The 25,677-nt window shown below is 47.4% G+C and overlaps 5 protein-coding genes and 1 non-coding gene across 7 annotated transcripts; 1 reads left to right on the plus strand and 5 right to left on the minus strand.

Annotated features, from left to right (window-relative positions):
- Positions 1–5,560: 5,560 nt before the first annotated feature.
- LOC117836798 (4-hydroxy-3-methylbut-2-enyl diphosphate reductase, chloroplastic) lies at positions 5,561–9,164 on the plus strand. Its single transcript, XM_072291268.1, has 10 exons — positions 5,561–5,925; positions 6,029–6,225; positions 6,514–6,693; positions 6,811–6,942; positions 7,045–7,119; positions 7,208–7,313; positions 7,426–7,515; positions 8,244–8,434; positions 8,595–8,681; positions 8,797–9,164. The coding sequence occupies exons 1-10, from the start codon at positions 5,649–5,651 to the stop codon at positions 8,860–8,862; spliced, it is 1,401 nt and encodes a 466-aa protein (XP_072147369.1). The 5' UTR covers positions 5,561–5,648; the 3' UTR covers positions 8,863–9,164.
- Positions 9,165–9,453: 289 nt separating this feature from the next.
- Positions 9,454–11,227, minus strand: LOC117836800 (uncharacterized protein At1g28695). The gene is made up of 3 exons (XM_034716301.2): positions 10,696–11,227; positions 10,201–10,587; positions 9,454–10,118 (listed from the first exon to the last, which is right to left on the minus strand). Exons 1-3 carry the CDS (start codon positions 10,861–10,863, stop codon positions 9,627–9,629), a joined length of 1,047 nt encoding a protein of 348 aa, XP_034572192.1. The 5' UTR covers positions 10,864–11,227; the 3' UTR covers positions 9,454–9,626.
- A 136-nt stretch (positions 11,228–11,363) lies between these two features.
- Positions 11,364–19,151, minus strand: LOC117836797 (uncharacterized). 2 transcript variants are annotated; one of them, XM_034716298.2, is made up of 16 exons: positions 18,711–19,151; positions 17,906–18,265; positions 17,682–17,822; positions 17,401–17,533; positions 17,197–17,310; positions 16,951–17,099; positions 16,197–16,289; positions 16,004–16,064; positions 15,551–15,883; positions 14,543–14,669; positions 14,361–14,460; positions 13,952–14,021; positions 13,728–13,880; positions 12,915–13,010; positions 12,340–12,656; positions 11,364–11,919 (listed from the first exon to the last, which is right to left on the minus strand). In XM_034716298.2, exons 1-16 carry the CDS (start codon positions 18,771–18,773, stop codon positions 11,728–11,730), a joined length of 2,502 nt encoding a protein of 833 aa, XP_034572189.1. In that variant the 5' UTR covers positions 18,774–19,151; the 3' UTR covers positions 11,364–11,727. The 2 variants fall into 2 exon arrangements, with proteins under 2 accessions (XP_034572189.1, XP_034572190.1); XM_034716299.1 differs by lacking the exon at positions 18,711–19,151 and adding an exon at positions 18,358–18,390.
- Positions 19,152–21,056: 1,905 nt separating this feature from the next.
- Positions 21,057–21,130, minus strand: TRNAV-CAC (transfer RNA valine (anticodon CAC)). The gene has a single exon. It is a non-coding gene; the product is annotated as a tRNA-Val (tRNA).
- Positions 21,131–21,275: 145 nt separating this feature from the next.
- LOC117839939 (uncharacterized) lies at positions 21,276–22,663 on the minus strand. Its single transcript, XM_034720377.2, has 3 exons — positions 22,377–22,663; positions 22,218–22,264; positions 21,276–21,544 (listed from the first exon to the last, which is right to left on the minus strand). Exons 1-3 carry the CDS (start codon positions 22,582–22,584, stop codon positions 21,410–21,412), a joined length of 390 nt encoding a protein of 129 aa, XP_034576268.1. The 5' UTR covers positions 22,585–22,663; the 3' UTR covers positions 21,276–21,409.
- A 304-nt stretch (positions 22,664–22,967) lies between these two features.
- Positions 22,968–25,486, minus strand: LOC117839938 (glycosyltransferase BC10). Its single transcript, XM_034720375.2, has 2 exons — positions 24,849–25,486; positions 22,968–23,868 (listed from the first exon to the last, which is right to left on the minus strand). Exons 1-2 carry the CDS (start codon positions 25,326–25,328, stop codon positions 23,227–23,229), a joined length of 1,122 nt encoding a protein of 373 aa, XP_034576266.1. The 5' UTR covers positions 25,329–25,486; the 3' UTR covers positions 22,968–23,226.
- Between the last annotated feature and the right edge of the window lie 191 nt (positions 25,487–25,677).

Consider the following 25,677-nt stretch of genomic DNA (forward strand, 5'->3'; position numbering starts at 1 on the left):
ACCAACACCGACAATGCTAGTCAGAAGAATACTTTCATCGTCTTAGACCAGGAGGTTACAAGAAGGGGCTCATCAAATGGAAGAGGAAGGAAGATGACATAATTGCTAAGGGAATCGTATCGGCGACTCTCAAATGGCTGAAGCGAGCAAAGCATTAGTATTATGCTCATGGCGGCACGCTCAATTCCGAAGATGGATAATTTGTTTTCAGCCAAGAATTGACAAAAATGGCAACGAGGCTTGTTGAGTTAATAAAGGCTACAGCCGAAGGATCTTTCGTGCCTGATCAAGAGAAGGACGAGCTGACTATGGCACTAGGTAATCCAGAACACTCTGGACGTTGCCGAGGCAAGAAGTAATTCCATGGAAGTTTACCTTTCGTGACCACGTCTGTCGGTGCGGAATCCGGCCGACAAGTAAGTGTTAGTAGTTTTACCATGCGTTAGATCGGATATGGCCTAGCACACAATGACACAGGATGTATATTGGTTCGGGCAACGGATGCTACGTCCAGTCGGGGTCGGTCGGTCGACTATATTCCTGAGCTCCGGTGCTCAAAGTTTGCAGTGGGGGTATAAACGAGAGGGATGAAAGGGGGTGTTCGAGACCTGGTCGTGTTCTGGTCCGAGTGGGAGAGAATGACCGGGGGCTCAGATGTGCGCTATGTGTTCGAGAGTGCGCGCGCATATGGAATGAGTAGAAGTGTCTGCCTATCAAACCTTGTCTTCAGACGGGGAGGGCTTGTTCCCTTTTATAGTAAAGGGGGCGGCCTTACAAGAGAGAGAGAGAGAGCTGCCTAGTCTTATTGAGGCCCACGTCGTCGGGTATAGTATGGCCGCCGTCCTCAGTCCCTGTTCATCTCGTCAGGCCACTCTGTTGTAGCGGGTAGGTTGCGGCGGCACTGTGCAGGGCGTGTGCAGGATGTGGTGCGGTACGGTTCCTCGTACGGTAGTTGACCTGGGTGCTTCCTCTTATTCGTTCCACCTGCTCCCTGAGCCCACACCAAGCGGGCATCCCCGGTCGATTGTCCCAATTGTCCCCGGCCGTGCCAGTCGGGGGGAGGGGTGTGGTCGGTACGGTGCATCCTCGGTTGGAGGAACTTGGTCGGGGTCAGACTATGGTCCCACCCCTGATTGGACCCTTCTGGTCGGGGCGCCGACCAGGCCTCCTAGTCGTAGGAGCAGGTCGATGGCCAGATCTTAGTCTCGGCCTGCGTTGCGTTGTTGGGCCGGTCCAGGCATGCAGTATCGCGGCGCCTCTTATTAGACCAGGCGTTGTGGGAAAGTGGGCCCATTGAGGACCCCGGGTCTATGGTCCCGTCAACGTCGATTCCTACAGAAGTTGCCAATGAAGTAAGGCCGAACACGCACGATAGATATGAGAGTTGAAAGAACAGGTAGCTTTAACAGAAGTAAGAATGGAGGAAGCCATCGACCGCCGTGTGACTATAGCTCTTAGCAAACAAGCCAGTGAACAAGCAGTTACATCAACAGGGGCTAATATCGATGTAAGCCCCCTCTCAGCGTCGAAGTAGCGTCGCTTCCACGGAAGTCCTAGCTGGAGGATCTTCCGACATGATTGAGGATAACCAATGCCACCCCATGGGCGACATCACTAGGAGGGCCCCTTGTGAGCTTGTTACTCCCGTGAGAAACAAGCTCATCGTGGTGGCTTATGGTGTAGCTGAACAACTGACCCAAGGCCAAACAGTTCATGGCATGGAGATTCTAGTTCGCAGTTACGCTAAGGGGTGGACTGAGTGGTCGACAGATAGGATGACCTCGAACTGGAGGTACCTGGAGGTGATGGGGAAAGAATCTAGGAGAAGCCATCCATGGTTAGATTTTATGGACCAAACATGAGAATTCCGCAACCGAATCCCCCGACCTTGGGATCATCTCCTCAGGGCTCAAGGTCAAGATCACCTACGCCATTGCTAGGGCACCCTCTCCACTAACTGACAGGGATCCTAGCATGAGTCCACTAGCTGACAAGGATCCGAGCATGAGTCCACACTCTCCACTAGTTGACAAGGATCCTAGCATGAGTCCATCTCCCTTGTTATGAGCAAGGCTACATGGCTAAAAACGCCTTCAGTTCCACCTACAGCGGCTACAAAGAAGAAGCAAAAGAAGTCAAAGGAGAAGAAACCAAAGTCCAAGAAAACTTACGATATGACTGATATGGAAATCAACACAATAGTGGATGCTGAGGTTAAAGATCACTTCGCACCAAAGTCTCCCGTGAAGAAAGATCCACCACTTAATAAGGTTAAATTTCGAACTTTCATTAGAAGCTAGGAGAAAAAGCCAGAGAAACCACTGCTATCTGACTACGATTGCTCAATAACAAAGTCTTATCAGATGGGGTCAAGTATTCCGCAGCTCAAAACCAAATCCAACCAATCGATTGCCCCGCTCCAGGTGCTTTTGAAGTTTGATAAGAACCTGCTTATATCGCTAAGGATACAAATTTCACCGTAGCTCAACTTCGAGGGGAGGATCACATCCCAAAGCACATTGGGGCTGGTAAATGAAAATTTGAGTTAGAGAAATAGCTTGTGTGGCTGCAGTTGGTGGACCGTCTTCCAACGAAGATGTACAAATTGCACCAATGGTAAATGGAGGCTTCAGCCACCGGTTTACTCATGCTCGAAGTTTGGATTGGAGATCAACATTATTTCTGTGGGAATGTCATTATAAATGTGCCGCTCGAGAAACTTTATTTCCTTTACAATCAAGACGCACTTGACAAATCACTCATCAGTTCCTGAGCTCTGTAAGTGTTTAATTTGCTCTAACTTCAAAATCTCCGCTCTAGTCATTGTGCGACATCTTATCTCCTATTCTATTTTGTATCATGTAGGATGGAGATTTAAACTTACCGGAGGAAAGGATACTATGACATCGGTTTCATAGATCCGGATGTTATAAACGAGGCAACGGTAAGAGATCAACAAAATCGAACCTTGAAGAACATATATAAGTTCCTAGACAACCAACATTACAAGAAGTACGTACTTCTACCGTACAACTTCGAGTGAGCGTGTTTCCCATCTCTTTTCATTTTCGAACTAGCAGTTAAACATAAGACTAACTAGCTTTGGCTATGTATATATATACACAGCTTCCACCTGATATTCCTTGTTATCGTGGTTGATCGAAGTGCGGTCTATACATGGATTCTTTGAGGAAATCAAGAGATAAATATACCAACCTCATAGACATTTTTAACAAAGCATGGGCTCGCTTCTGTCGACATCACACAGGTGAATTCAAGGAGGAACTTGATTTCAAGCATGAATTCTCGGTATGTATTGAATTTGCACATCTCGTGTCACTTCCTTGAACACAACAAATATTTTATAACTTTTTTTTGCCATATATATAGTGTTTGAGATATAACTCGGGGAATAATTTATGCAGATACTACGTATGTGAGTTCATCCATGACTTTGTAGGTCCTAAGCGTATAACCGACCACGAATTCAGAGTACGTAGATAAATTTCTTAACAATAAACTAGTTCTAATTGTGCAGACCCATTGATCTACTATATAATAACCTTCGCCAATGACACAGATGGGAGACGTGAAGGAAGCATTCCTCGAGACGGAAAAAATCAGGGCAATCCAAGAACAACTCAGTGGATTTCTTCTGGACGAAGTAAATCCAGCGGGGGAGTTCCATAATGATGGATCAAATATGCATCACCGTCAGGACTCGGGTTCAAAATAGTTGATCCAAATATTCAACTTTTAAGTGTTGATGCAATGTAATATTATTCATAAATGTGTATGCACAAGATGTCTCTCTCTCTATATATATTATTTCAAATGTAATATTATAGATCTAATACAACTTTATATATATTAGCGTACTAGAACTTGTATTGTATACGTTAAGGAAACAAATATGAATATAGAATAAAGAAATAGAAAACAAAATAAGAAAAGAAAAGGAAAAGAAAAGGACGTTAGTACTGCTCCAACCGGTACTTAAATTGATCTCTACCACGCATGTCGTGGCAGACTAATTTAGTACCGATTGGACAGACCAACCGATACTAAATAACTATCTTTACTACTAGTTATTTTACCCGGTAGTACTGATATATATCGAAGAGGTTTGGACCAGTCCCCAGCGGTGAGTTGCTGTGTGCGCGCGTATTCATAATTTTGGGACGTGAGTTTTGAAGGAAGCAGGCGCATGGAAACCGCGTTTCGCTTTCATCAGATCAGATTTGTCGCGGAAGAGGTGGCACCGGCGCAGCGCAGATGCCCGCTGCCGGCTGCCGCTGAGCGGCGCGGCGCGCGCCCCACGAGTCACGGGCACGATCGGGGCTTGCTAGCCAAGCCTGTGGGAGCGTCGGCGGGGCGCACGGGGAAAAAGTGCGGTGGCGCAGGGCGTGGCCGGTGGCGGTGGGTTGCCAGCCAGGGTTGGGGGCTTGGGGCTGCAAGCTCGGCTCCGCACGCGCGGCGCCGCCGGCCCTCGATCGCTGGGGCACGACCATATATATACGCGCGCGCCGAGACGTCGGAGGGTCACCGCGCCGCCGCGCTTCAACGGCGCGGGGGTTGTTGCTGCGCTGTAAATGTCTCTCAGTCACTCGGCATGTGCCCTGACCAATCTCGCTCGTGGGCAGCGAGCGGCCGTCGCAGTTGCGTCGTCGTACAGCATCCGATGGGCCTGGCTTTGGAAGAAACGGCGTGAGAGTCCATAACTCGAAAGGGGCACCTGCCTGACCATCGGAGCCCTTTTTTCCAGGCACATGTTCTTGAACCCAGTTTCACGTGTTGCGTGATTTCAGAAATAGGGAAGTCCGTTTCCATCCACGTGTAGGTCGTTTTCACGCGACCGATGAGGACTTGTGTCAGTCAGCGTGATAAGCATGTGTTTGGAAGTCGCATTTGAGTATTTGACCTTAAGCATCGCTATCTTGGATCCTGCTTTGTGCCCTGTTCCCAAAGGGTGACTCGTTGCTGTTTATCCCTGATGCATCTCAAAGGTGTAACGAAGCACATGCTTCCGAACAGTTGGAGGAACGAACCGATTTGTAGCTAAAAATCCATCCTAGTACCGCACCACCGCGCAGAGAAGGAAACTGGATGGAAAGGCAATCAAAGCCAACCCAAATTGTGGCGATCCGTGCGTCCCACTAGCGGCGTCTCTCTTTCGACACCGCACTATCGCAGAGTGGTCTCCCCAGCGTGTCAGCCAGCAGTTCCACCGTCCAGCGTCCCTTCCACCGGCCCATAATCCTCACTCCCTGACTCCCGCACCCAACAATTTGGGCGGGTCAGGAAAACGTGGTGCGCCACTGCCCCCGACCCGACCGGCCGCTCTGGAAATTTCATCTCCCCGTGCCGTGCCCGTGCTGACCCGTCCGTCCACAAGAGGACAGGGACCGGCGGCCCGGGCAGCCGAGCCGTGCGCGCCACGGAATATCCCCCTCCCGCCCCACGGGGGCCACGGCGTCGGACAGGGCGAGGCCGGAGGCCGCGAGAGCCGCAGGGATAAGAGAGCGCGGGGCCCCGAGCCGGGGAGAGGAGCTACCCGCTAATCCCATTCGCCGTCCGCCTCCTCCTGCTGCTATTCCGCTAGTGCTCTGCTCCCCAGCGACGCCTCCGCCACGAGGCCCACGCCCGTGATGGCGACCATCACCACGCAGCTCCGCTCCGCGCTCCTCTCCCCGGCGGCCTCCTCCTCCCGTGGGGGAGGGCGCCGGCGCCGGCGCGCGCCCTCCAACGTGCGATGCGACGCCTCCCCGCCCGCCTCGGGGGCGTCGGCGTCGGCGGCCGCATCGCTCGACCCGGACTTCGACAAGAAGGCCTTTCGCCACAACCTCACCCGCAGCGACAACTACAACCGCAAGGGCTTCGGGTACAAGAAGGAGACGCTCGAGCTCATGAGCCAGGAGTACACCAGTAAGTGCTAGCTGCCGCGGGGCAGGGAGGGATCCGTTGTTTTTTTTTTATCCTGATTGATTGGTTGATTGACGAGGGAGTGGGGGCGGATTGGATTTTGCAGGCGATGTGATCAAGACGCTCAAGGAGAACGGCAACCACTACACTTGGGGCCCCGTCACCGTGAAGCTGGCGGAGGCCTACGGATTCTGCTGGGGCGTCGAGCGCGCAGTGCAGATCGCCTACGAGGCGCGCAAACAGTTCCCCGAGGAGCGCATCTGGCTCACCAACGAAATCATCCACAACCCAACCGTCAACAAGGTAATGGAATCCGTAATCAGTGGACTCTCTCATTCGTAATCATGGGTGATGGGTGGCTCTTACGAGCAATAGAGATTGCCATGTATGAGATTTTGTCCAATTCAGGGATAAATTGCTAAATTGTACATTTGTACTGGTGAACGCGTTCATTTTTCATTTCCATTGGGTCTCAGTGTTGATGTTCCCTTGTGCAAAACAGAAGTCATAACCTCCAAGTCCCAACCTTCTTTTTTGTTGTAAGAGGCCAGTGTGCATCTCTGATCTGAATTCTTTTGATTGGGCGAGCAGAGGTTGGATGAGATGGGTGTAGAAATCATTCCTGTTGATGCGGGTATCAAGGATTTCGATGTCGTTGGAAAAGGAGATGTTGTTGTGTTGCCTGCATTCGGAGCTGCTGTGGAGGAGATGTACACACTAAATGAGAAGAAAGTGCAGATAGTTGATACAACCTGCCCTTGGGTTTCAAAGGTATATTTTCGTTTCGGACACCACCCTTTTGTTAAGCCTTTTGTGCCTCGTTGACTCGTTGTTCCTTAAGTGAAAAACGTATTGTATCTGGCTGATGAGATCCATTATTCAATATAGGTTTGGAACATGGTTGAAAAGCACAAGAAGAGTGATTATACTTCAATTATTCATGGGAAATATTCACATGAAGAAACTGTTGCCACTGCTTCTTTTGCAGGAAAGTACATCATTGTGAAGAATATAGCAGAGGTACATAAAAACAAGTTTTACATTTTGCTGTTCTTTCATACTTTGTCTTGAAGGCAGCCATAGCCCATAGATATGAAGTTGAAGTGTTTTCAACTGTAATAGGCGAACTATGTGTGCGACTATATACTTGGTGGCCAACTTGATGGGTCTAGCTCAACAAAAGAGGCGTTCCTTGAGGTAAGGACTGAGGACTTTGCTCAGGCTATCCATTCACTGGCATGCTGGAAAGGAATGGCTAACAAAACGGTTTTATACACGACTGCAGAAATTCAAAAATGCTGTTTCTCCAGGATTTGATCCTGATGTTGATCTTGATATGGTGGGTATTGCAAATCAAACAACAATGCTTAAAGGAGAAACTGAAGAAATCGGTGGGTTATGTTACCAGTCTCTGCTACCCTTTTATAGCTATATGTTGTGATTTATGCAATGCAGATTATTTTGGCACACACCATTTTGATTGTAATGCTGTATGATTAATAGGGAAACTTGTTGAGAGGACTATGATGCAAAAGTATGGAGTTGAAAATGTCAATGATCACTTCATGGCCTTCAACACTATTTGTGATGCTACTCAGGTAAGTGTGTTTCTCCAACATAAATGTCAGTTTGCACAATCCAGAGCCTTCTAGCCCAACCCTTTTAGATATTATGTGATGCACTCCAAAACATATGGTTTCTTGATGATTTCAGAAACTGGTTGTTTCTATATTATCTAGGTTACCCCAAGGTGTTTATACTTGTACCTAAAGGAACAACATTCTCACTTTTCAAATAAGTTTGTGTTCCAAAGTTGCCCACATTCATGTCTAATAGACACACCACTGCATGTTCCCATTGATCACGTAGATCAACACCTACTCCATTGATACTCTGTGCGATATATTTAGTAACAGAAACAGCAACCTTACAGCACTGCTTAATCTTTATGTGAGGCTAAAATGTGGAGCTTGTCTGTCTTTGTCTTTGCGAGGACCTTTTGGCAATGTTTGAATTATCACATTGCACTGTAATGTTTAGAAAAGGGTAACTTACAGTTGGTGGGAGATGTTAGTCATTAATGGTCTGATATGGTCCCCCATTATGCTGCCTGCAAAGGAAACTGAGACAGCTATTGGCATATCCTTCTCTTACACCAATGTTAAATGGATCATAGCTGATCTAATTTCTAAACTTTTGATTTTAGAAAATGTTTCTTCAGGAGATAGATATATTCTTATTTTTACATGTACTGTACTGATTTAGTGATTTAATATCCATCCATTTGATGCTGTACTGATTTATATCTATCCATTTGATACCTCAGGAAAGGCAAGATGCTATGTATCAGCTGGTGAAGGAGAAAGTTGACCTTATTCTGGTGGTTGGAGGATGGAACTCCAGTAACACCTCTCATTTGCAGGAAATTGGAGAACTCAGTGGAATTCCATCCTACTGGATCGACAGTGAACAAAGGATTGGCCCAGGAAACAGGATCAGCTACAAGCTAAATGTACTTTCTAATACCCTCCACAAATGCTTCTTTATTTAACCAGGACTAATTCTTTTTTAAAATAAAACAAAAGAATTTTGAAGGGATTTTGTGTTGAATAGTTAATAAATTGAAAAAGGGTGAACTTCAAATTTTTACTGAAATTTGGCTTATTTAACAGCATGGTGAACTTGTCGAGAAAGAGAACTGGTTACCCGCGGGGCCTATTACAATTGGTGTTACTTCTGGTGCCTCAACTCCAGACAAGGTAATGTATAGCTGTACTAGTGCGCATATTAGCCTCCTTGCACTAGTGTGCATATTATGGAGGATGGATAAATGTAAATCTGTGTAGCAATAATGTGAACGTTCTGCTTGTGCAGGTTGTTGAGGATGCACTTCAGAAGGTATTCGAGATCAAGCGTCAGGAAATTTTGCAGGTTGCGTGAATTCTAAGCAGAAAAAGAGCTTAATAGCTGAAGGCTTGGCAAAGGTTAGTAGAACTGTTGCACATGCAATGCTTGTACAGTAGATAAGAATGTTTTAGGCACGCACTATCACGAGGCACTGTCCTTGTGCTCGGATTTACAGTCTGGTGGAAACGAAAATGTTGACATGTAATCATTGGTATGGATAACAGTTGCATCAGCTGTTGTAACTTTTTGGCCCTAGTGACAGGGAATTGTCTCTTCCATATGAAGAATATTTAACGTGTATGCATTGAGCTCAGATGCAGGATTTCCTGTACCTACACCAAGTGCAAAGAATGCAGAGTTCCTGTGAATAATAAGCTTATGTCCGGCCTTGATGAATCACCAGCTGTAAAAGAAATCGCAACGAAACATTCACTTATTCTAGTGCTTTCCTTTTTATTTCTGCTATCCTAGTACTTTCTCACGTTGTTCCTTCACTTAAATTCGTGACACGTCACGTCAATCAAGCTTGCAATGCTGGATGTCTGATGGGTCAAGTGTAAAGCAACAAAGCATACCTTCCCGAATTACCAAAGGAAGTTGTTTCCTGCACTTTACAGATCAGAATTGCTTAAGTTCTTTCTTTTTTTTTTACCATCAGATTGCCTATTTTTGGTTAACAAAAAACAATATGTTAAAAGTATGACGAGTGCTACAATGCTGCCCTGCATTGTTACCTGGATAGACACGGCAAGAAGAACACGACCAGACCTCAGGACCAGCGTTCCTGGTCTCACCTCTCACGCCCACGATTTCACGCACTCCGAGTGCGGCGGCCACCTCAGCCCCGCTGCCGTTGTGTTCAGCCGCCTGGCGGCGCGGAGGACGGCCCTGAGGTCGGCGACCTTGGCCCGCTTGGTGCGGCAGCAGTTGGCGTGCACGGTGGCCACCTGCGCCGCGTCGCGGCTGTCCTGGCAGAAGCCGCTGAAGCGTGCCGTGTCCAGGACGCGCGCGCGCACGCCGAGCCGCCGGAACGCGCCGCGCCGCTTCATTGCGTTGAGGACGTCCTGCTCCTTCATGCCCGGCGACGCCCGCCGCGCCGCGTGCCACTCGTCGAACAGCGCCGTCGTCCGGCCGTTGGAGGCCACGAAGAAGAAGCCCGTGTTCAGCTCGTTGCCGACGTAGTCGCGCGCCACGCCGTTGAACTTGTCGGAGCTGATCAGGAGGTCCTCGCCGCCGTCGCCAAGGTCCAGCCTCGGGAACGGGTTCCTCAGCCACATCACGTCCATATCCTTGCGAAAATCAACACAACCAAGTCTAGTAAGCATGAGCCAAATCAAGGCGACGCGAACGCATGATCTCTGACGTACGTACAGTGAATATGAAGTTGTAGCCGTGCTTGAGCACGTCGCCGAGGAAGCGGATCCGCCGCCACATCATGCGTATGAAGCCGTCGGACATGTAGAGCTGCTCCGACGCGAGGTCATCGTCGGCGTGGGTGCCGTACCTCTGCCGGAGCAGGTAGCACCTGAGGCCGCCGAGGCTCCTGCACCGCCGGAAGGCCTGCCGGTCCATGGCCACGAAGAGGACGTGGTCGATGAGCTGCGCTGTGCCGTCCCCTTCCGTCATGCTCTGGAGGAAGAGGTCGAGCAGGCCGTCCTCCTCCGCGTACGCCTCGTTCAGCACGGTCAGGATCAGCGTCCTGTTCGCGTACGCCGCGCCGCGCAGCGCCACCTCCAGATCATCGTCGGGAGCGAAGGCCTGATATAACTTTAACAATGCCAAGAATTAAGCTAGGGTTTAGGCCTGACTAGGCTGCAGTAGTAACAATCCTGAACAAAGAACAAATGGTCCTAGAATTAGACTTGCCGATGATCGGCGCCGCCATATGTTGTACTTCTGCTCCTTTCCGGCGGCGTCGCCGGCCGGAGAAGACGTCGCGTATGTGCAAAGCACGACGACGAGGCAGACGGCGGCAAGGGCCACGACACGGCTCGGTGTGCAGTGCTCCGGCCGATCTCGTATTGACATGCCCATTGGATTGGATCGGTTTGCTCGCTCTTTCTCCTTAGCGTCGGAGAGCCTCTAGTTCCACTACCATCACCGTGGAAGGGCGATGTTTTACCGGCTGGGAACGAGAAAGCGCGCGGAATCTCATGGGAACGAGAGGTTTGTTAGTTCAGTTCTTATATGATGACGAGAAATGTGCATGGGCGGTCATGAGAAGATTGCAGCAAACCTACCCATTTGCACTGACAGTTTATCACGTAAAAATCACCGCCAGGTTCCTCAAATCACCACCAGGTTCTTATACGTGAATGTTGAGTACCAGCAGCTCTCCAGCCATGGCTGTCATGCTTTCACCGAACCGGCACGAGGCCATGGCCTAAAATTTGCTTTCTAGGCTCCATTCTTGCTTGCAAATGGCTATTCAAATCAAATTTCCAAAGCAGCAGCAACTCTATGATGATTTAACCAGACAAGAGCTGACATCGTATTGGGTGTTGGGATCATACGGATGCACTTCAGGCCAGTCATGAGACAACACAGGGGCTCTCATTGAAATGATTCTGTTAAGGATTATGGATTACAACACACATCAACCTTTACATTCCCTTCACTATTTCTGAAGCGAAAACGAAGAATCTACCATCCACCTCCATCTCCCCCAACTCCCCTCTCTTCCAGTCAGACTAACCTCTAACAAAGAGCCCACTCCAACACAGCTTGTACACCAAGCACCCATCTTCAGGTGCCTAGGTGAAATGAACCTCCTACTTCCCGTATCCTACAATTGGGAAGTAGTGGATGAAAAGGAAAAAAGAAGAGAAAACAGTCAATTATACTTTACACAATTGCTGAGCTTCTTCCAGAGCAGCATGGGAAGAAGCTCGGGAGAAGTTATAGCCAGAAAGATTTCTTCTCGCCATATCCTGTGCACGGAACACCTTTTTCCTCTTCTTCCCTCTTGCTAAAAAGGGTCTGATCTGAGCAATCCAGACCCGCTCCACAAGCCGAATTGTACAATTCGCATGCAGAGTAGCATACCCGAAGCCTGTTGTCCCCATCTTCGTCACACCGTTGAATTGAGATCTGATAACAGGAATTTAATCAGGACAAGTTTATTCATTGCTAGATGACAAATTCGCCGAAGTCACATTAAAACATTATCTTGTGTTCTCCAAATGACAAAAGGGATATAATTGATGACACTAGATAAGGAACATAGCAAGGGCAGTCAATATACTAGCGATTAGCTTAAATAGCACCAACAGTTAACATAATATGCATCCTGACATCTTTTTTGTATACATGCTTATCTAAAGTGCTACTTGTTGGTTGACTTAATGCGAGATTCACGCTCTTCCATTTATTGTTTGTTTCCAGAAACAGTGAGCACAAGCCTAATCTTGAAATGAGCTCACGCTGACAAGCTTATGTTAGAAGTTTGAAAAAAAGAACCGGGAAAATCATGACAAAAATGTTAAGAGAAATGGTGGAAGAAAGCAATACCCAGCAGGCCAGCCGCTTCGCAGCTGCTGCACAATTGGCATTGTTGAAGAAGTTAAGGAAGGTCCGTCCACTTGGCATCAACCTATTGTAATTTGGCACCAGAACTACAGCTTCAAGCTGTTGTAGTATGCTGAGTTCACTTGGTGCACAATGCTGCCCATCCGAATCTCTAACAAGTACATCATGACACATTGACAGGCTGGGCAGTATTGTAGAACCCTTCAGACAAGTGTAGCCCGCATAATCTGAACAACGGAACTCACATTTACCATTATCGCAAACCCCTCCATGCAAACTACATTGTTCATCACAAACCGCTGCATAGAAGGAAAGGAGGATGTTACTTCTTGCTTACATGAATAAGAACAGAGCAACAATTGTGAGCGAACACAACATATAGTTTGCAAACATAGAAGATATTTAGCATGTCTTTCATCACACATTTCAAAATTCATCAGCCTAATGTGACAACTGTTGAGCAAAATCTTTTGCCATGTATTATATCTCATGAATCCAACCCAGTAAGCAATGCGTGCATTTAGTAAATAAAAAAGAAAGAGAAGTCAGAGCTTCACCTGTTGAACAGTCAATCCCTGTCCATCCACTTTGACATTCACAGATCCCATTAGCTTTGCATATACCATGGCCACTGCACTTGTCTGGGCAAGATCCTGTTCACCAACACCAACAGCAGTTAGTGAATTTGTGAGGTATAATAACAGAATGAACACTACAATATATCAGAAGGTGGCGACTCTGAAATTTTCAGCAGTTTCCGAACACTAGAACCTTGCTGTATCCTCTAACCTCAAAATGTCAGTTTTGCAAGAATCAATACATTCTATGCAATTCACACTATTACCAAAAATGTTAGATGTTTATGTGTTTTCTATTTGTTTCATCCTGATAAACGATGACAATAGACATGATGCAAAACAACAAAAAGCTGCATGCCACTTCTCTGACCTAAACTATTATTTCGTGGTATTGCTTGACTCTGGAAGTATCCCTTGAACACCCAATTCATTTATTTTTCAAGACATTTGATAAATAGATGCCACTTTAGAGTGTCTACAGTCAAATGTTGAGAGCTTTGACCGCTCAAATACACAAGTATTAAAATATGTCATATGGAAAATTGATATTTGTACATTTTTCATTAAAGTATTTCTGTAACATATAATTTTCATGATATAACAAATTGCTCTAAAACAATGAACAAAACATTGTATTGATTATCGAAATGGTATTTGCGACTAGAATGATATGTTCTTAGGAACAGCAACAGTTTGACATTAGAGAAGATACAAAAAGAAAAAAAAAAAGTGGTGATTAGAAGAAGAAAAGAAACATCCACTGTGATTGTTGGGGGAATAGTATATACTCACTTCTGCTGCAGTCACGACCATGAAACCCAGGGAAGCAGTGGCAGGTCCCATCAATGCAGTCACCGTTAAAACTACAGGATTTGGGACACTGACCAGTCACTGGGACTGGGACAGTATTACACAACTCATGATACGCCGGGCAAATTAATTCCCCTTCAGCAAAAAATTAACTTTTATAAGAAAAAGTGGTGCTGATGTGATACACCTTAAGTAACAACACTCACCATTGAATCCTGGGAACTGAACAGGCCCACCAGACTGTGGACATGACTTCCAAATTCCATCAACAGCAACCTAAATATCATGAATTTCCAAACACAGGACAAGGCAAACATTAGGAAAAAAAAAGTTAAGCTACTCGAGCACAATATCATGATGAATATCATAATAAAGACACTCCAGCAAAAGAAAACTTAGCACAAGAAACTAGACAGTGGGACCCAAAGCATGCAAAGTAAACTTTGTGCAAACTGATACATTGAACTATGAACTATATTCACCTCTAATGAGTTGTTTGCAAAGTAAAGTTTTTGCAAACTGATAGATGAACTATGAAGTATATTCACCACTAATTAGTTGTGTGCAAAGTAAACTTTGTGCAAACTGATAGAACGAAGTATTAAGTATATTCACCTCTAATGAGTTGTTTGTGCAGCGATGCTGATAACAGCCATTTCCTTGGGTCATAGATCCACGAACAAAGCCCGTTCGCACTAGAGTCGAGGCCATGCACCTGCTTATTAACAAATTTATAATTACAATGCAACTAATGAATGCAGTTGAGCATATATCCAAATTGTTGTTTGCGACCTCACCTCGAATTACTTCCTCGCACTTCACCTAACATTCTGTCAGGCGCTCTTGCGCTATTTACATCAGTGCATGAACCATCGGAATAAGCAACGTAGTATGTGCAGTAGTCTGCTAATGAAGACTGACCACCTGCAAACATCAGATTCCAAATATATATCATATGCAACAAAGAAAAATGCAGCATACTACAATAAATACTTAATCCAATTATAAAAGGATCAGAACGCATGACAGTTTGGCTAGGCCATATACTAGAAACAGGTGCTCCTACCTGTTACCGTACACTTGCCACATTGCCAGTTAGTATCTACATCATTGCTGGGTGGGCGCCAGCCATATATCATGTTTAGAACCATGCGAGCAAAAATAGTGCTACTTGTTACTTCCTTTTTTTGTGACAGTGGTTGGATACCCCAGCGGACACTATTTGTCCAAACTTACTATGTTAGTTTTGTTTCTGTTATTCAGTTGAGACATAGAGTCCATGAAGGCCACATTGTGGCTAATATCTACAAATGGAATATAAAATGATGTGTGATGATGGTCTTGAATGATTGTGTTCATTAAAGGATTCCAACAGCACAGACAAACTAAGAATCAATTGTTCAATAGTGCCTTGCTTTTCTTTTCTTTTGGGTGGGTATTTTTTTAGGGTACCTTTTATTATTTAGAAAAAACATAGCATGCTGAATTGTGGCCTTGATCTCCGAAACTCAACCAAATTTTGTACGCTTTTAGTACACAAAAATAACTCTTGAAACTACTCTCTCCAGTCACAAATAATTGATATTTTGTGCATCACAACAGTCTACAAAAGGCAATGTTGACTAGTATTTTTTGTGACTGGAAGGAGCAGGAATGACTGTAAGAACTAGTAGGGGATGAGTGTAAGAACTAGTAAAAAAGATAAATCAAACAGTACGCTTAAATTGTTATCAACTTTCCACATCACTTAGCATCCTTTTTTAATGTCAGAAAGAAGTTGATCTATGCTACACATTTGGGCATACCTTTATTGGCTTGGGGAAAATATTGAGCCCATTTAGGCAAGTCCCCACTATAGCTCACTATAGGGCAGTAACCTTCTGCCTCCCTATTATATGTGCATCCTGATAGTTGAGTTGTGTTGCAATGGTAAGCCCCTTTCCACGAATTGCAAGGAGATACAGCAAACTCTGTTCCCTGATTCCGACCCCAATCTAAATGCTCAGCCATGCTGTAATTAGCTTGATACCATCCACTGTCCTCCAGTAATGCTAAAGTCATTCTTGAAACCACCGACCTAGTATCCACTGACCCAGTCATGATCTCATTCATTAAGAGTCTTTTCTCCCAATGTGAACCTAAAAGTAAGCCAAATGTGAATATATAATTGAACGTGTTTGGAAAGTTAAGTAATACAAACATATATCAGTCGATAAAAAACAAAAAAAAACTATGAAGGACTCATGCTACATATCTACCTGAGGTGCCCCTGCCTCCCCCATCTTCCAATTCCAACCCAGTGAAGTTTTGGGAAAATGCCTAGCACGAGAAAGAAATTGGTTAGTTTATATAAAGCAGTTTTTTTCAAAGTAAAGAGCATGAAAATGAAAAACACCCGCAGCCACGAATGTCTCTATTTAGCAATCTTTCACATCTTTAGTTATGACTTACTCCATAGTGATGTCTGGAGTGCATTACTACTCGAGGTAGGACAACACGAGTAACCATTCTTCCAAGCTTTTCATCCAAAGTCTGAACAGTAACCTGAAAGAACGAGTAGAAAAACATTGAAAGAGGGGAATAATCTATATTAGAAAAGATACAGAAAGCATTTCAACACAGTTTTCACTTTTCACGCTATGCTACTCATCAATCCAGTGAACAGGTACATCTTTCGAGTAGAGCATTACAATGAAACAAGCTATGGTGGGATGCTAGTTCCCAAAGCTATTCTTCCACAGGGTTCAAACCATTGTTCACAAAAGTTGGCCCAATACACTAAGCATGCCATGTTCACAAATGTTCTCCAATAAACATTCACAAAATCATCAAGAAACATTTGCAGGCAGGCATTTTACCATAAATTCCATGGTGAACTGGTTGATCAACTGACAGAAGCTTACATGCCTTTCTCAGCTTGCATATAGTTATTTCATAAGCCAAGTCATGACGATTGCTATAGCACAAACACTCAATAATCTCAAATCTTTCTATATGAGAACCAAAAGGTTTTAACTCCCAATCCTCCAAATTATAAGCACTTGTATGCTTTAAGTATTTAAACTTTCTCAGGCTTATCTTCTAAGCCTTCATATTAGGTTCATACTGTAACTGCCGAATAGCCTATTCAACAAATGGGCAAAGCTGGCAGAGCCCATCGAATTGTTAGCGCGAGAATAAAGTGAGCAAAGACATTGTTGAGTACCTGACCACGTCTCCTTTTCCTTTCATCACGAAAATGTGTGAAAGCATGAGGATCAAAGCCTAGAACATGCATGACCTCATGTATTAGAGTAGCCGAAAGTAATGTTTCTGCTTCAGCTGTCAAATGACGAGGGGCCACATTAACATGTCCTAGAAACAAAAAGGAATGTACACATTGGGTCAGAAAAACATTATAAAGTCCCCCATATTTGAATGCTTGCATGCTAGAGTGTGTTGATTGACAAACCTGCGATGGCTCGACCCCACTGGTCACGTTCGCAGGCCACAGCCCATGCAAGGGTGTTACCAGTTGTCGGTCTAGTTGTTACTAAGAGGACTAAGTCGGCATTAGAAACACCATCTGCAATTCAAGAGAGATTCATATTACAATATAGTGTCAGGCAGTCAGAAGGCAAGACTTAGAAAACAACTCATTGTAACGGTGAATTACCTTCAACATATGCATGTGGGAGCTGTACACCTCCATCCTGACCACAAGCTGAGTACCCACTGAGCCGCAGGTTCCCCTTGACAGGTTCAACAGCTAGAGCTTTTCTAAACCACTCTACTGTTTGTCCCAGTGCCTGTAAAATGACTCAATTCAACATACAAAACAGAAGTTAACAAAACATGGGGATAGGAAAGCTACATCCTCTGTAACAGTCGAGTTAAGTTTGGATTGTTTTTAACTTAAGTTGCAGAGAGGGACAACGAAAAGCACAAGAACTGCACCTTCCGGAGCCGTTGCTTCTTGTCCTCCCCAGCTATGTCCTCAAGGGTGCAATTGTACCAGCAGTCTCCCACCAGTGGTGGATCGCCATGAGGATCACATATAGGTGTTCCTGGTGCTGACGGTACAGGAGGCTCGCCAAGCTACCAAACAGAAACACCAAAATTAAAGCTACGGGTTTATACACAGCTGCTGACGCAATGAGAAGCTAATGCTACAAACAGACCTTAACGATGTCACCAACTCTTTTACAATCCCGGTCAGGCGAGTGCCCGACGGCATCATAATTGAGGTATATGCGTATTGGCTTCCTGGCATTCCTCTGCGTAACACGCGAAGACAAAAGACCCAACAAGTGTCGTCCTCTTACGTGGTCCACTTTCTCCTGAGGCTCGTGGTACACTTGTGGCATGACAGAGTACTCCTTCCGCCCAGCTCGCCGCCGCTGATGCAGTATCTCGTCATGGATGCATGAGTGGCTAAGGTAAACATCCTTTTCTCCAGCTTCCACGTCTTGCGGAAACAATGCTTTGCTTTCAGCAGAATCCGCACCAGCTCCTTGAGTCCAGACTAGAATCAACACAATCTGCAGCAAGGGAAAAGAATGAAAGGAAATCGTCAGGATCAATACAAAAGCGCAGCTCCTTCCAATGGCACTTGACCACAACCTATTCCTACCATAAATATTCGCAGCATGAGAAGGCAAACATCAAGAAATCCACCTAAAATGATCAAACTCTGATGCAACTATACTTGGTCGTGGCCCAAACATCCAAAAATAGCTCTGAGAGAAACATTTCCTGCCCCAACAGTGCGGAGCGAAACAGTAAAACCCGCAGCAGCAGGCCGAATCTCCCAAATCAACCTTAGTCAGAACACGAGACGCGCATCAGCCCATACCAAATCCGCCCAGAGCAGGCTCAAACCCCTGGAATTTCCCGGCCATTCCGCCCCAAATCCACGAGCTCCGAGTACTCCCCTCCCGACTCCCGCCCTTCCAAACCCGCACCGGATCGAGGCAGCAAGCTCACCTCGACGCTGAGGAGCCAGAGCACCCTCCCGCGCCCGCCGCGGGGCGGTGCCCCGGCCTCCATGCACGCAGCCGCCCGCAGCGCCCCGCCGCTCCCATTCACGGCCTCGCCCGCGACGCCGCGGCCGCGAGCCTCCGCCTCATCGCCCCGCGCAAATCCACCCCTCTGCCTCCACCGCCTTCACGCCCACGCCGCGCCGCGCCGCCGGGAACGGGGCCCACCGCGCAGCCGAGCCCCCACGGGACCCGCACGCGCAACCACCCGCCGCGCCTCGCTCGGCGGCCGGCCGCTGGAGCGGATCGAGGCCGACCGGGCGGCGCCGGGATGGTTAGGGTTTGGTGGCGCCCCGGGGAGCTGCCCGCCCAATGCGCAGGGGACGGAGGGAGGGGGGCAGGAGGCGACGCGGGGGAGGTGAGGTGTGCGGGAGTGGTGGTGGATTTAGTCGTGAAGGCTACTAGCAGCCGCGGGGGGGGGGGGGGGGGGGGGGGGGGGGGGGGCGAGTGAGGATGGGAGAAAGGCAGGCAGGCCGAGGCAGAGCCAGCCAGCCAAGCCAACAGAGCCGATATATGATTAAGCGGGGAAAAACAAATTGCCGCATTTAATTGAAAAGCTAATTATTTTATTTCCTTTACCCCTCTCTTCTTCCTCTCGCTGCCCGGTAGGGCTTCACGGCCTCTGCTTTTTGTACCCGGGAAGCGGAGCTGAGAGAGAGGGCTTGGGGTTGGGGATTATTTACGGCCGCGTGCCACCCACCGGGTCCGGTCGGCCCGGCAGTTCGGTAGCCGCGCGCACGGAGTTTCGGGCGGAGACGCGGAGCCGAGCGCCGTCTCGGTTTTTTTCGTACCGTTGCGGCGAGTCGGCAACGGTGGCAGCAGCCTCCGCTCGTTTGAACTCTTCGCCATCTCGTTCGGCAGATTCTGTTGAGCGCCCCCTAACTTCCTGTCCCTTTCGGAGATGAAAGCTGCACGTAAACCCCTGACAGCGAAGTCCTACTATTTTTTTCTCTTTAAAAACTCGTTTTGCCGTTGCATCGCTCGAACTTGAATCGGCCGCTAATTAATCGCTCTTCCGAAGAAAGAAATTAAAGCAACTACAAGCAAAACGCAAGTCTTTCGTACGCAAGGCGTATGAACTCGTAGCGGAGTAGCAAACTAGCAGTAGTTCGTAATCAACTCCTGCCCCGTACAGGTGTACGAGCGTGCTTCGCTTGGGGTTTTCCTCTATCCCGAACCGCACGTTCCATCAGACCATCACGATTTCACGAGTGACAACGCCACGCCACGCTCCGCGATTCGCCGCCGCCGGGCACCATCGCCCGATCGGCGTGACACCCACGAGGCAACGACCCGTTTCCACTTTCCACCACCGCGGCGCTCGAGCGAAAACTGGTGAATGGGAATGATGCGGAGCACTGGGCTGGACGTCGACGGGCGGGCGGATGATTGGGTTGGGTTGGGTCGGCTGCGCTGCGTCGCGTTGCATCACCGAACAGAGACACGGCGCCGTTGCGGGCCACCTAACCTAACCACGCACGCCTAATCTAACGCAACCACTCCGCACTCCCCCGCGCTGGTCAAACCCGCCGCTGCCAAATGTCGCCGGCCGTCGCCACCAAGCGGCACCGCCGGGCGCCGGGCACTAGCGCGAGCTGGAGGCGTTGCGGTGCGGGCTCCAACTCCAACCAGGCGGCTGCCGCGATCCTGCGGGCCATTTTCTACGGCCCGCGGGTGAGCCGCGCGTGGCGGGTAGTAGTTAAAAAACGGCAGGGATCTGGATCGGTGCTGCGCTCACGTGGCCCACTAGACTGCCTTATCCGGCTATGTTGGCTGCGGGATTCGATTAGCGCGGGGGCGACAAAAGTTGTGCTCCGTTAAGGTACTACTAGTACGGCCGCGGATGTCAAAGTGTTAGGCAGGCGTCGCGGCTCGCCCGGCCGGGCCAACCGGTGGATACCGTGGTCCGATGGGTGACGCCTGGTTGGAGACGAAGGCTGGAAGCTGTATCCTCGGGCGGGATGGTGTTGAAAGTTGAATGCTGTGGTGGCGGTGTGTGTTTTGTTTGGGTTTTGGTCGAGCAATCGGCTCCCGGTTCCCGAATGCTACTTTCTGCCCATGTATACGGTTGCGGCTTGCGGATCTTTGCGGCAGTGACTGATATCCCCGGGGCTTTGTTTAAGCTGGAAGGGAAAGTATACTTCCTTTTCCCGGTTAAGAAATGTTGTACTCGGAAGTGGCAGATTTGAAGAAGCAAGCAAGCACTTGTTCAAGAAAAATCGGGGAGCAACATATGAAGGAAGGCATAGAGAGAATAGCAAGAAAAACGGAGCAAAATGTCAAAAAATAAATGTGTCTGAGCCCAGGTTCGAACTGGGGACCTTTAGTGTGTGAGACTAACGTGATAACCAACTACACCACCCAGACAGTCGTTTCATTGTTTTCTTAAAATTTATATATCTGATGGTTTGTGTCACATGCTCATACCCTCATACCAAGTGCAGCATATGGCGAGCCACACGATTGCTGCATGGGATATCTTCCAGCTTCGGCTCTATTTGCTATTCGTGGATTGTGAGTCAATTTTGTATTGAAAAAAAGTATGACCTGCAAGCAACATGCTTCTTACACAGCGCCATAGCTATAGCCTACAGCAAGAACTGGAAGAAGGCTGTGAGAATTTCAGCACCCTTCTCCTGGTACTGACTACTTGTTCTTGTCAAGCCACTCGAGGATACGTTTCTCCGACTCTGTGCGCTCCTCTTCTTTCTTCTCTCTGGCCGGGCCCTCGATGAGCCCGAAGTAGTCCTTGTAATTCCTCTTGTAGTAGTCATCCAGCCTCTGGAAAATATGAGAAACAGCAGAGGATCGGTAGCAGCGTCATTTTAGATTTTAGAAGGAAACGACGGCTGCCGTTTCGACCGATCACTGGGAGTGTTATACATGAATGACATTGTCAGTTGATATTTCTTATGTCATTTCACGTTTGCATGAGGAAAAACCAACCGATATCTGGATTATTAAGGACGTAATAAACTTTGGAACCACGAGTTTCTTTGAAATTGTAAATTAAGGGGCTACACGGCAAATGAAACTTCATGCCTGAATGAGAATTTTCCTAAAGTTTGGAGTCAATAGACGTTCAGCAAAACTTTAGCTTTGACCTGCAACTAGCACAGATGTTCCCTTTCTTTTCGAGTCATCCATTTACTTCAACCAATGAACTATGCAGTATACAATGGGAGGTGGGAAATACAGTATACAACAAGCCTAAAATGACATTGCAAGCCTAACTTTCCCCAAAGCTAGTCATTTGGACTACTTTACTTCGACACCCAGACTAGTAAAAGTTTATTCTGATACTTCTGGTTTCCTTTGCTTAAATCCGTAATCAGTCTTGCTCAAAAGTCGCCTTGTTTACTCGGGACTTGTGCCATGATTCAGTCATTTTTCTCAATCAATCGGAAATAATGATGGGATACTAAGGAGAAAGGAATTGAAAGAGTCAGCATACCTCCTTGTCATTCTTTTCCTTGTTCTCCTTTGATTTCTTCAGATACTCTGCGTATACGAACGCACAGACCAAATTATTGATACATCCAAGGTGGATAGCAAATCAACCGGTAATATTACTAGTTCAAATCCAGAAAAATCTGATCAATTTGGTGCTCACCTTGCAGTAGAGCCTTCCTTGATTCACTGCTGTCTGGTATGGCTGCAGTGGATGTCAGCAGCGTCAGGAGGCACCTCCTGCTAATTCCATTCCTGTGAGCCAAGATGACGCCTTGCTGGAGATGCTTCACCGCTGACTGATGAAAAGATGAAGTTGCAGCGATCGGGCTTCTGATTGGATCCATCAGTTTCCCTTGGGGCCAAGCCATTGGACAGTGTTGCTAGATGCTAGTAAGCTGCTATGCTTGATATCTGCTAGTCCCGAGGAACGAAGGCCACAGGTTTTGCTGTATGGATGGAAAGTTGGAAACAGACAGGGACATCACCAGTACAGCTTGGAATTTGGGCAAGGTTCAGACTGAGGCTGATTGCCACATCATACTTCGTTCCAATTACATTTTCTGCATTATATTTTTGGCCCGCAACTTTGCATGTGGCCATATCAAGCTTTTGCTTTTCCTCAGTATTTTTCCCTCAAAATTTCACATTAAAAGGTATTAATCCAAGAGAGAAGCTCTCTTGAGATTCATTTTCAGTTTACTGTACAAAGCATATATCCACAGTTCACTCATCATGCAATACAAGAGAAAAGTTTATGCTAGTGATCAAGCGGGCACCGAGCATATTTTCATCCATCAAGATAAGTTCATATATGTAATCTAATCCAACAATGATACAATATAAAAATTACATGTGGCACCGGTTAAAACATGGTGACCTATTTTGAACATTTGATCTAAAATTCCGTAGTCTCAGATCAACCCCAACTGACAGCCCTTTGCTAAACCTAACCCTCTCTAGGTATTGCGAGATTTAAGTCGCATTACATCTAGCAAGTCTCTATAACATACTCATCCAAAACCAAGGACAGTGGGTGCCAACTCTAACAATGGCTCCAGTGCACTTGGAGCAAACTTCCGAGCAAACAAAAAGCACATTGTTGTATTCTGATCATTGTACAGACAAGTCTGTCCCTCTCGAACTTCCCTCAAGAATTCCTCCGTGATATCACGCCTGCCAAACCTTGCTGGATGTGCAGCAATTCTAGACCAGTCTACCCAAGTAACGCTCCTGTTAGCAAGGGCATGTGGAACTTCAATTGAGAGCATTGTCTGGATATAGTGCTCATCAGCATAACAACTAGGCCTGCAGAACTCCTCAAACTTTGGGTGGTATACCGTGTCCTTGACAATCTCAATAGCAAGTTCTCTGTCTACTTCAAACCATTGCGACCCTTTGCGCCACTGGTCAAGTTCAACCTCAGGGGTCATGTTCCAGTTGTATCGCCCCCGTCCATATGGTCCAGGATCATCAATCGACATGACAAAGCTTTGGCTTGAGTTCAGGAAGTATTGGTATGTTGTGTTGAAATCAAATATAGGAATGCATGACTCGGACACAAGCACAAACCATTCATTGGATATATCCAGCAAGGCGTTGGCAAGTAGACGCCTCTCAGCATCGCACATGGTCATCTTACCCCACTCAGCAACCTGTGATCAGTACACAAATCAAATAGGTGTCAGGGTATCTGAATACAGACAGGGAAGCCACAGAAATCACTCCTCCAGTTGATTAAACAACATTAGGGCACAATTAGGCATATGAAGTAGGTTGGCCCATATGCTTTACATAATCGACAAGTAGAATACAAATATGAGAAACATCTATAGAAAGAGGTAAAGCCAGTTCTTTATTTTAAAAGGTCGGTTTTCTCAAAAGTTAGAAGCACAACCTTTTCAATGCTACTCAGATAATCATTTTAGTCGGTGTTTCAGCGTAAGTTGGTTATCCATCTTACTTTGATCCTTTTCGACTTCAAAACTTGTTGTCCATATTCTTTGAGCATTTGAAAATTGTTACTCTGTGCTAAGAAGGAAATGGCAAAATGGCTATCTCCCAATTGTAAGTATGGCGATATGTGAGGCAGCAATGTGAATTAGGTTCAAACCACATATCTGTTGAAGGTAAATAATGGTACTTGCAGATACACCGCACCAAACTTAACTCTGTGTAAAACTGGACATCTTCATTAAGGCACGGATCAGGAACTTCTGTTGCTATCAGCTTCCATCAATTCAATTGTCAACCCCGCAACGTTTTTATTTTTTAATAATATGCCCCTGTGCACACAACAATCACACTAGCAGACTACATTAAGGGGAGATGGCACAAATGATCTGCTGATAGAGATGGCACAATCACACTTCTAGTGAAGTACCAACTTGAGTACAGTAATGCATTTTCCTAGAGGAACCACATTAAGTAGCTCAGGACATCAGCGCTAATACAGTGATACTTCTGGAATGTAGTATACCTTAGGATTCCATTAAATGAACTGAAACGTCAGTATCAATAGCCATTGAACAGCACAATACAGCTCAATGTACAATCCTGGCACTAAATCGGATCTGGGTTTTGTTTTTGCTGTCAAACTATCTAGATCGGACAAGCTAGAAGCAGGCGAGCTGACCTTACTAGGGATTTGGCGCCGATAGAAGACGGATTCGGAGGTGAAGTTGGCCCGGTATGACGGCAGCGCGTGGACGTAAATGGAGTAGCGCCCCTCGTGTCCCCGGAAGTAGCGCTCCCAGAGCGGCGCCAGCGGCAGCGGGCCGCGCGTGAGGAACATGAAGGCCACCTTGGGCACGCGCCGGAACGGGTACCGCCGCACCCCCGGGGCGAACGACGCGCGCCAGAGGAGCTCCTCGTCCGTCATCGAGTGCTCCAGCCCCGCCGCCGCCGCCGCGGCGGAAGCGGCGGGGGAGGCCCACGGCCACGGCCGGAACAGCGCGGGCGCGACCGCGACGGACACCGCCGCGTGCCCGTGCCGCGCCATGAGCATGCCGCCGACCACGGACAGCGCCACGCCGAGCAGCAGGAACGCCTTGAGCATCTCCCACGGGAACAGCCTCTGCCTCGCCTCCTTCACGCCGTCCTCCATGGACGCCATCCGCGCCTGCAGCGCGGCCAGGGACTAGCCGACTAGGAGCTCTCCGGCGTGACGACAACGTGGGATCCCCCAGATTTGGGCGTGAGGGTGCCTGACGCCGCGCCGCATCGTGGCCTCGTGGGTGGCCCCGCTGCTTGCCGGCTTTGCTCCCATCAACGGAGGTGGTCCAGTTATAGATGGACCAGTCTATGGAAGCCACGAAGGGGCTGAGTTCGCCTATGTAAGAACGGTGTGCGTGGACCGGATCTATCGAGGGGGCCACCAAGGTTTCAGTTTAGATTTCAGGTTTGCTGGAGCAGACAGTGGTCAAGAATAGCCGAGACCTGGGGAGGACTGGACTGGATGCTTG

Source organism: Setaria viridis, chromosome 9 (genome assembly GCF_005286985.2).
Source record: "Setaria viridis chromosome 9, Setaria_viridis_v4.0, whole genome shotgun sequence".
NCBI classification, from domain to species: Eukaryota; Viridiplantae; Streptophyta; class Magnoliopsida; order Poales; family Poaceae; genus Setaria; species Setaria viridis.

Coding starts and splice junctions, on each gene's coding strand:
- LOC117836800 (XM_034716301.2), bottom strand. CDS start 10,863: ATGGGCATGTCAATACGAGATCGGCCGGAGCACTGCACACCGAGCCGT. Junction 10,588..10,695: donor TATGGCGGCGCCGATCATCG/GCAAGTCTAATT, acceptor AAGTTATATCAG/GCCTTCGCTCCCGACGATGA. Junction 10,119..10,200: donor GCTACAACTTCATATTCACT/GTACGTACGTCA, acceptor GATTTTCGCAAG/GATATGGACGTGATGTGGCT.
- LOC117839938 (XM_034720375.2), bottom strand. CDS start 25,328: ATGGCGTCCATGGAGGACGGCGTGAAGGAGGCGAGGCAGAGGCTGTTC. Junction 23,869..24,848: donor GGCGCCAAATCCCTAGTAAG/GTCAGCTCGCCT, acceptor TACTGATCACAG/GTTGCTGAGTGGGGTAAGAT.
- LOC117836797 (XM_034716298.2), bottom strand. CDS start 18,773: ATGGAGGCCGGGGCACCGCCCCGCGGCGGGCGCGGGAGGGTGCTCTGG. Junction 13,881..13,951: donor TCAGTTCCCAGGATTCAATG/GTGAGTGTTGTT, acceptor TTTTTGCTGAAG/GGGAATTAATTTGCCCGGCG. Junction 13,011..13,727: donor TGGTCGTGACTGCAGCAGAA/GTGAGTATATAC, acceptor GTTGGTGAACAG/GATCTTGCCCAGACAAGTGC.
- LOC117836798 (XM_072291268.1), top strand. CDS start 5,649: ATGGCGACCATCACCACGCAGCTCCGCTCCGCGCTCCTCTCCCCGGCG. Junction 6,943..7,044: donor TTGTGAAGAATATAGCAGAG/GTACATAAAAAC, acceptor CAACTGTAATAG/GCGAACTATGTGTGCGACTA. Junction 7,314..7,425: donor AGGAGAAACTGAAGAAATCG/GTGGGTTATGTT, acceptor TATGATTAATAG/GGAAACTTGTTGAGAGGACT.
- LOC117839939 (XM_034720377.2), bottom strand. CDS start 22,584: ATGGCTTGGCCCCAAGGGAAACTGATGGATCCAATCAGAAGCCCGATC. Junction 22,265..22,376: donor AAGGAAGGCTCTACTGCAAG/GTGAGCACCAAA, acceptor TCGTATACGCAG/AGTATCTGAAGAAATCAAAG. Junction 21,545..22,217: donor AGGAAAAGAATGACAAGGAG/GTATGCTGACTC, acceptor CATATTTTCCAG/AGGCTGGATGACTACTACAA.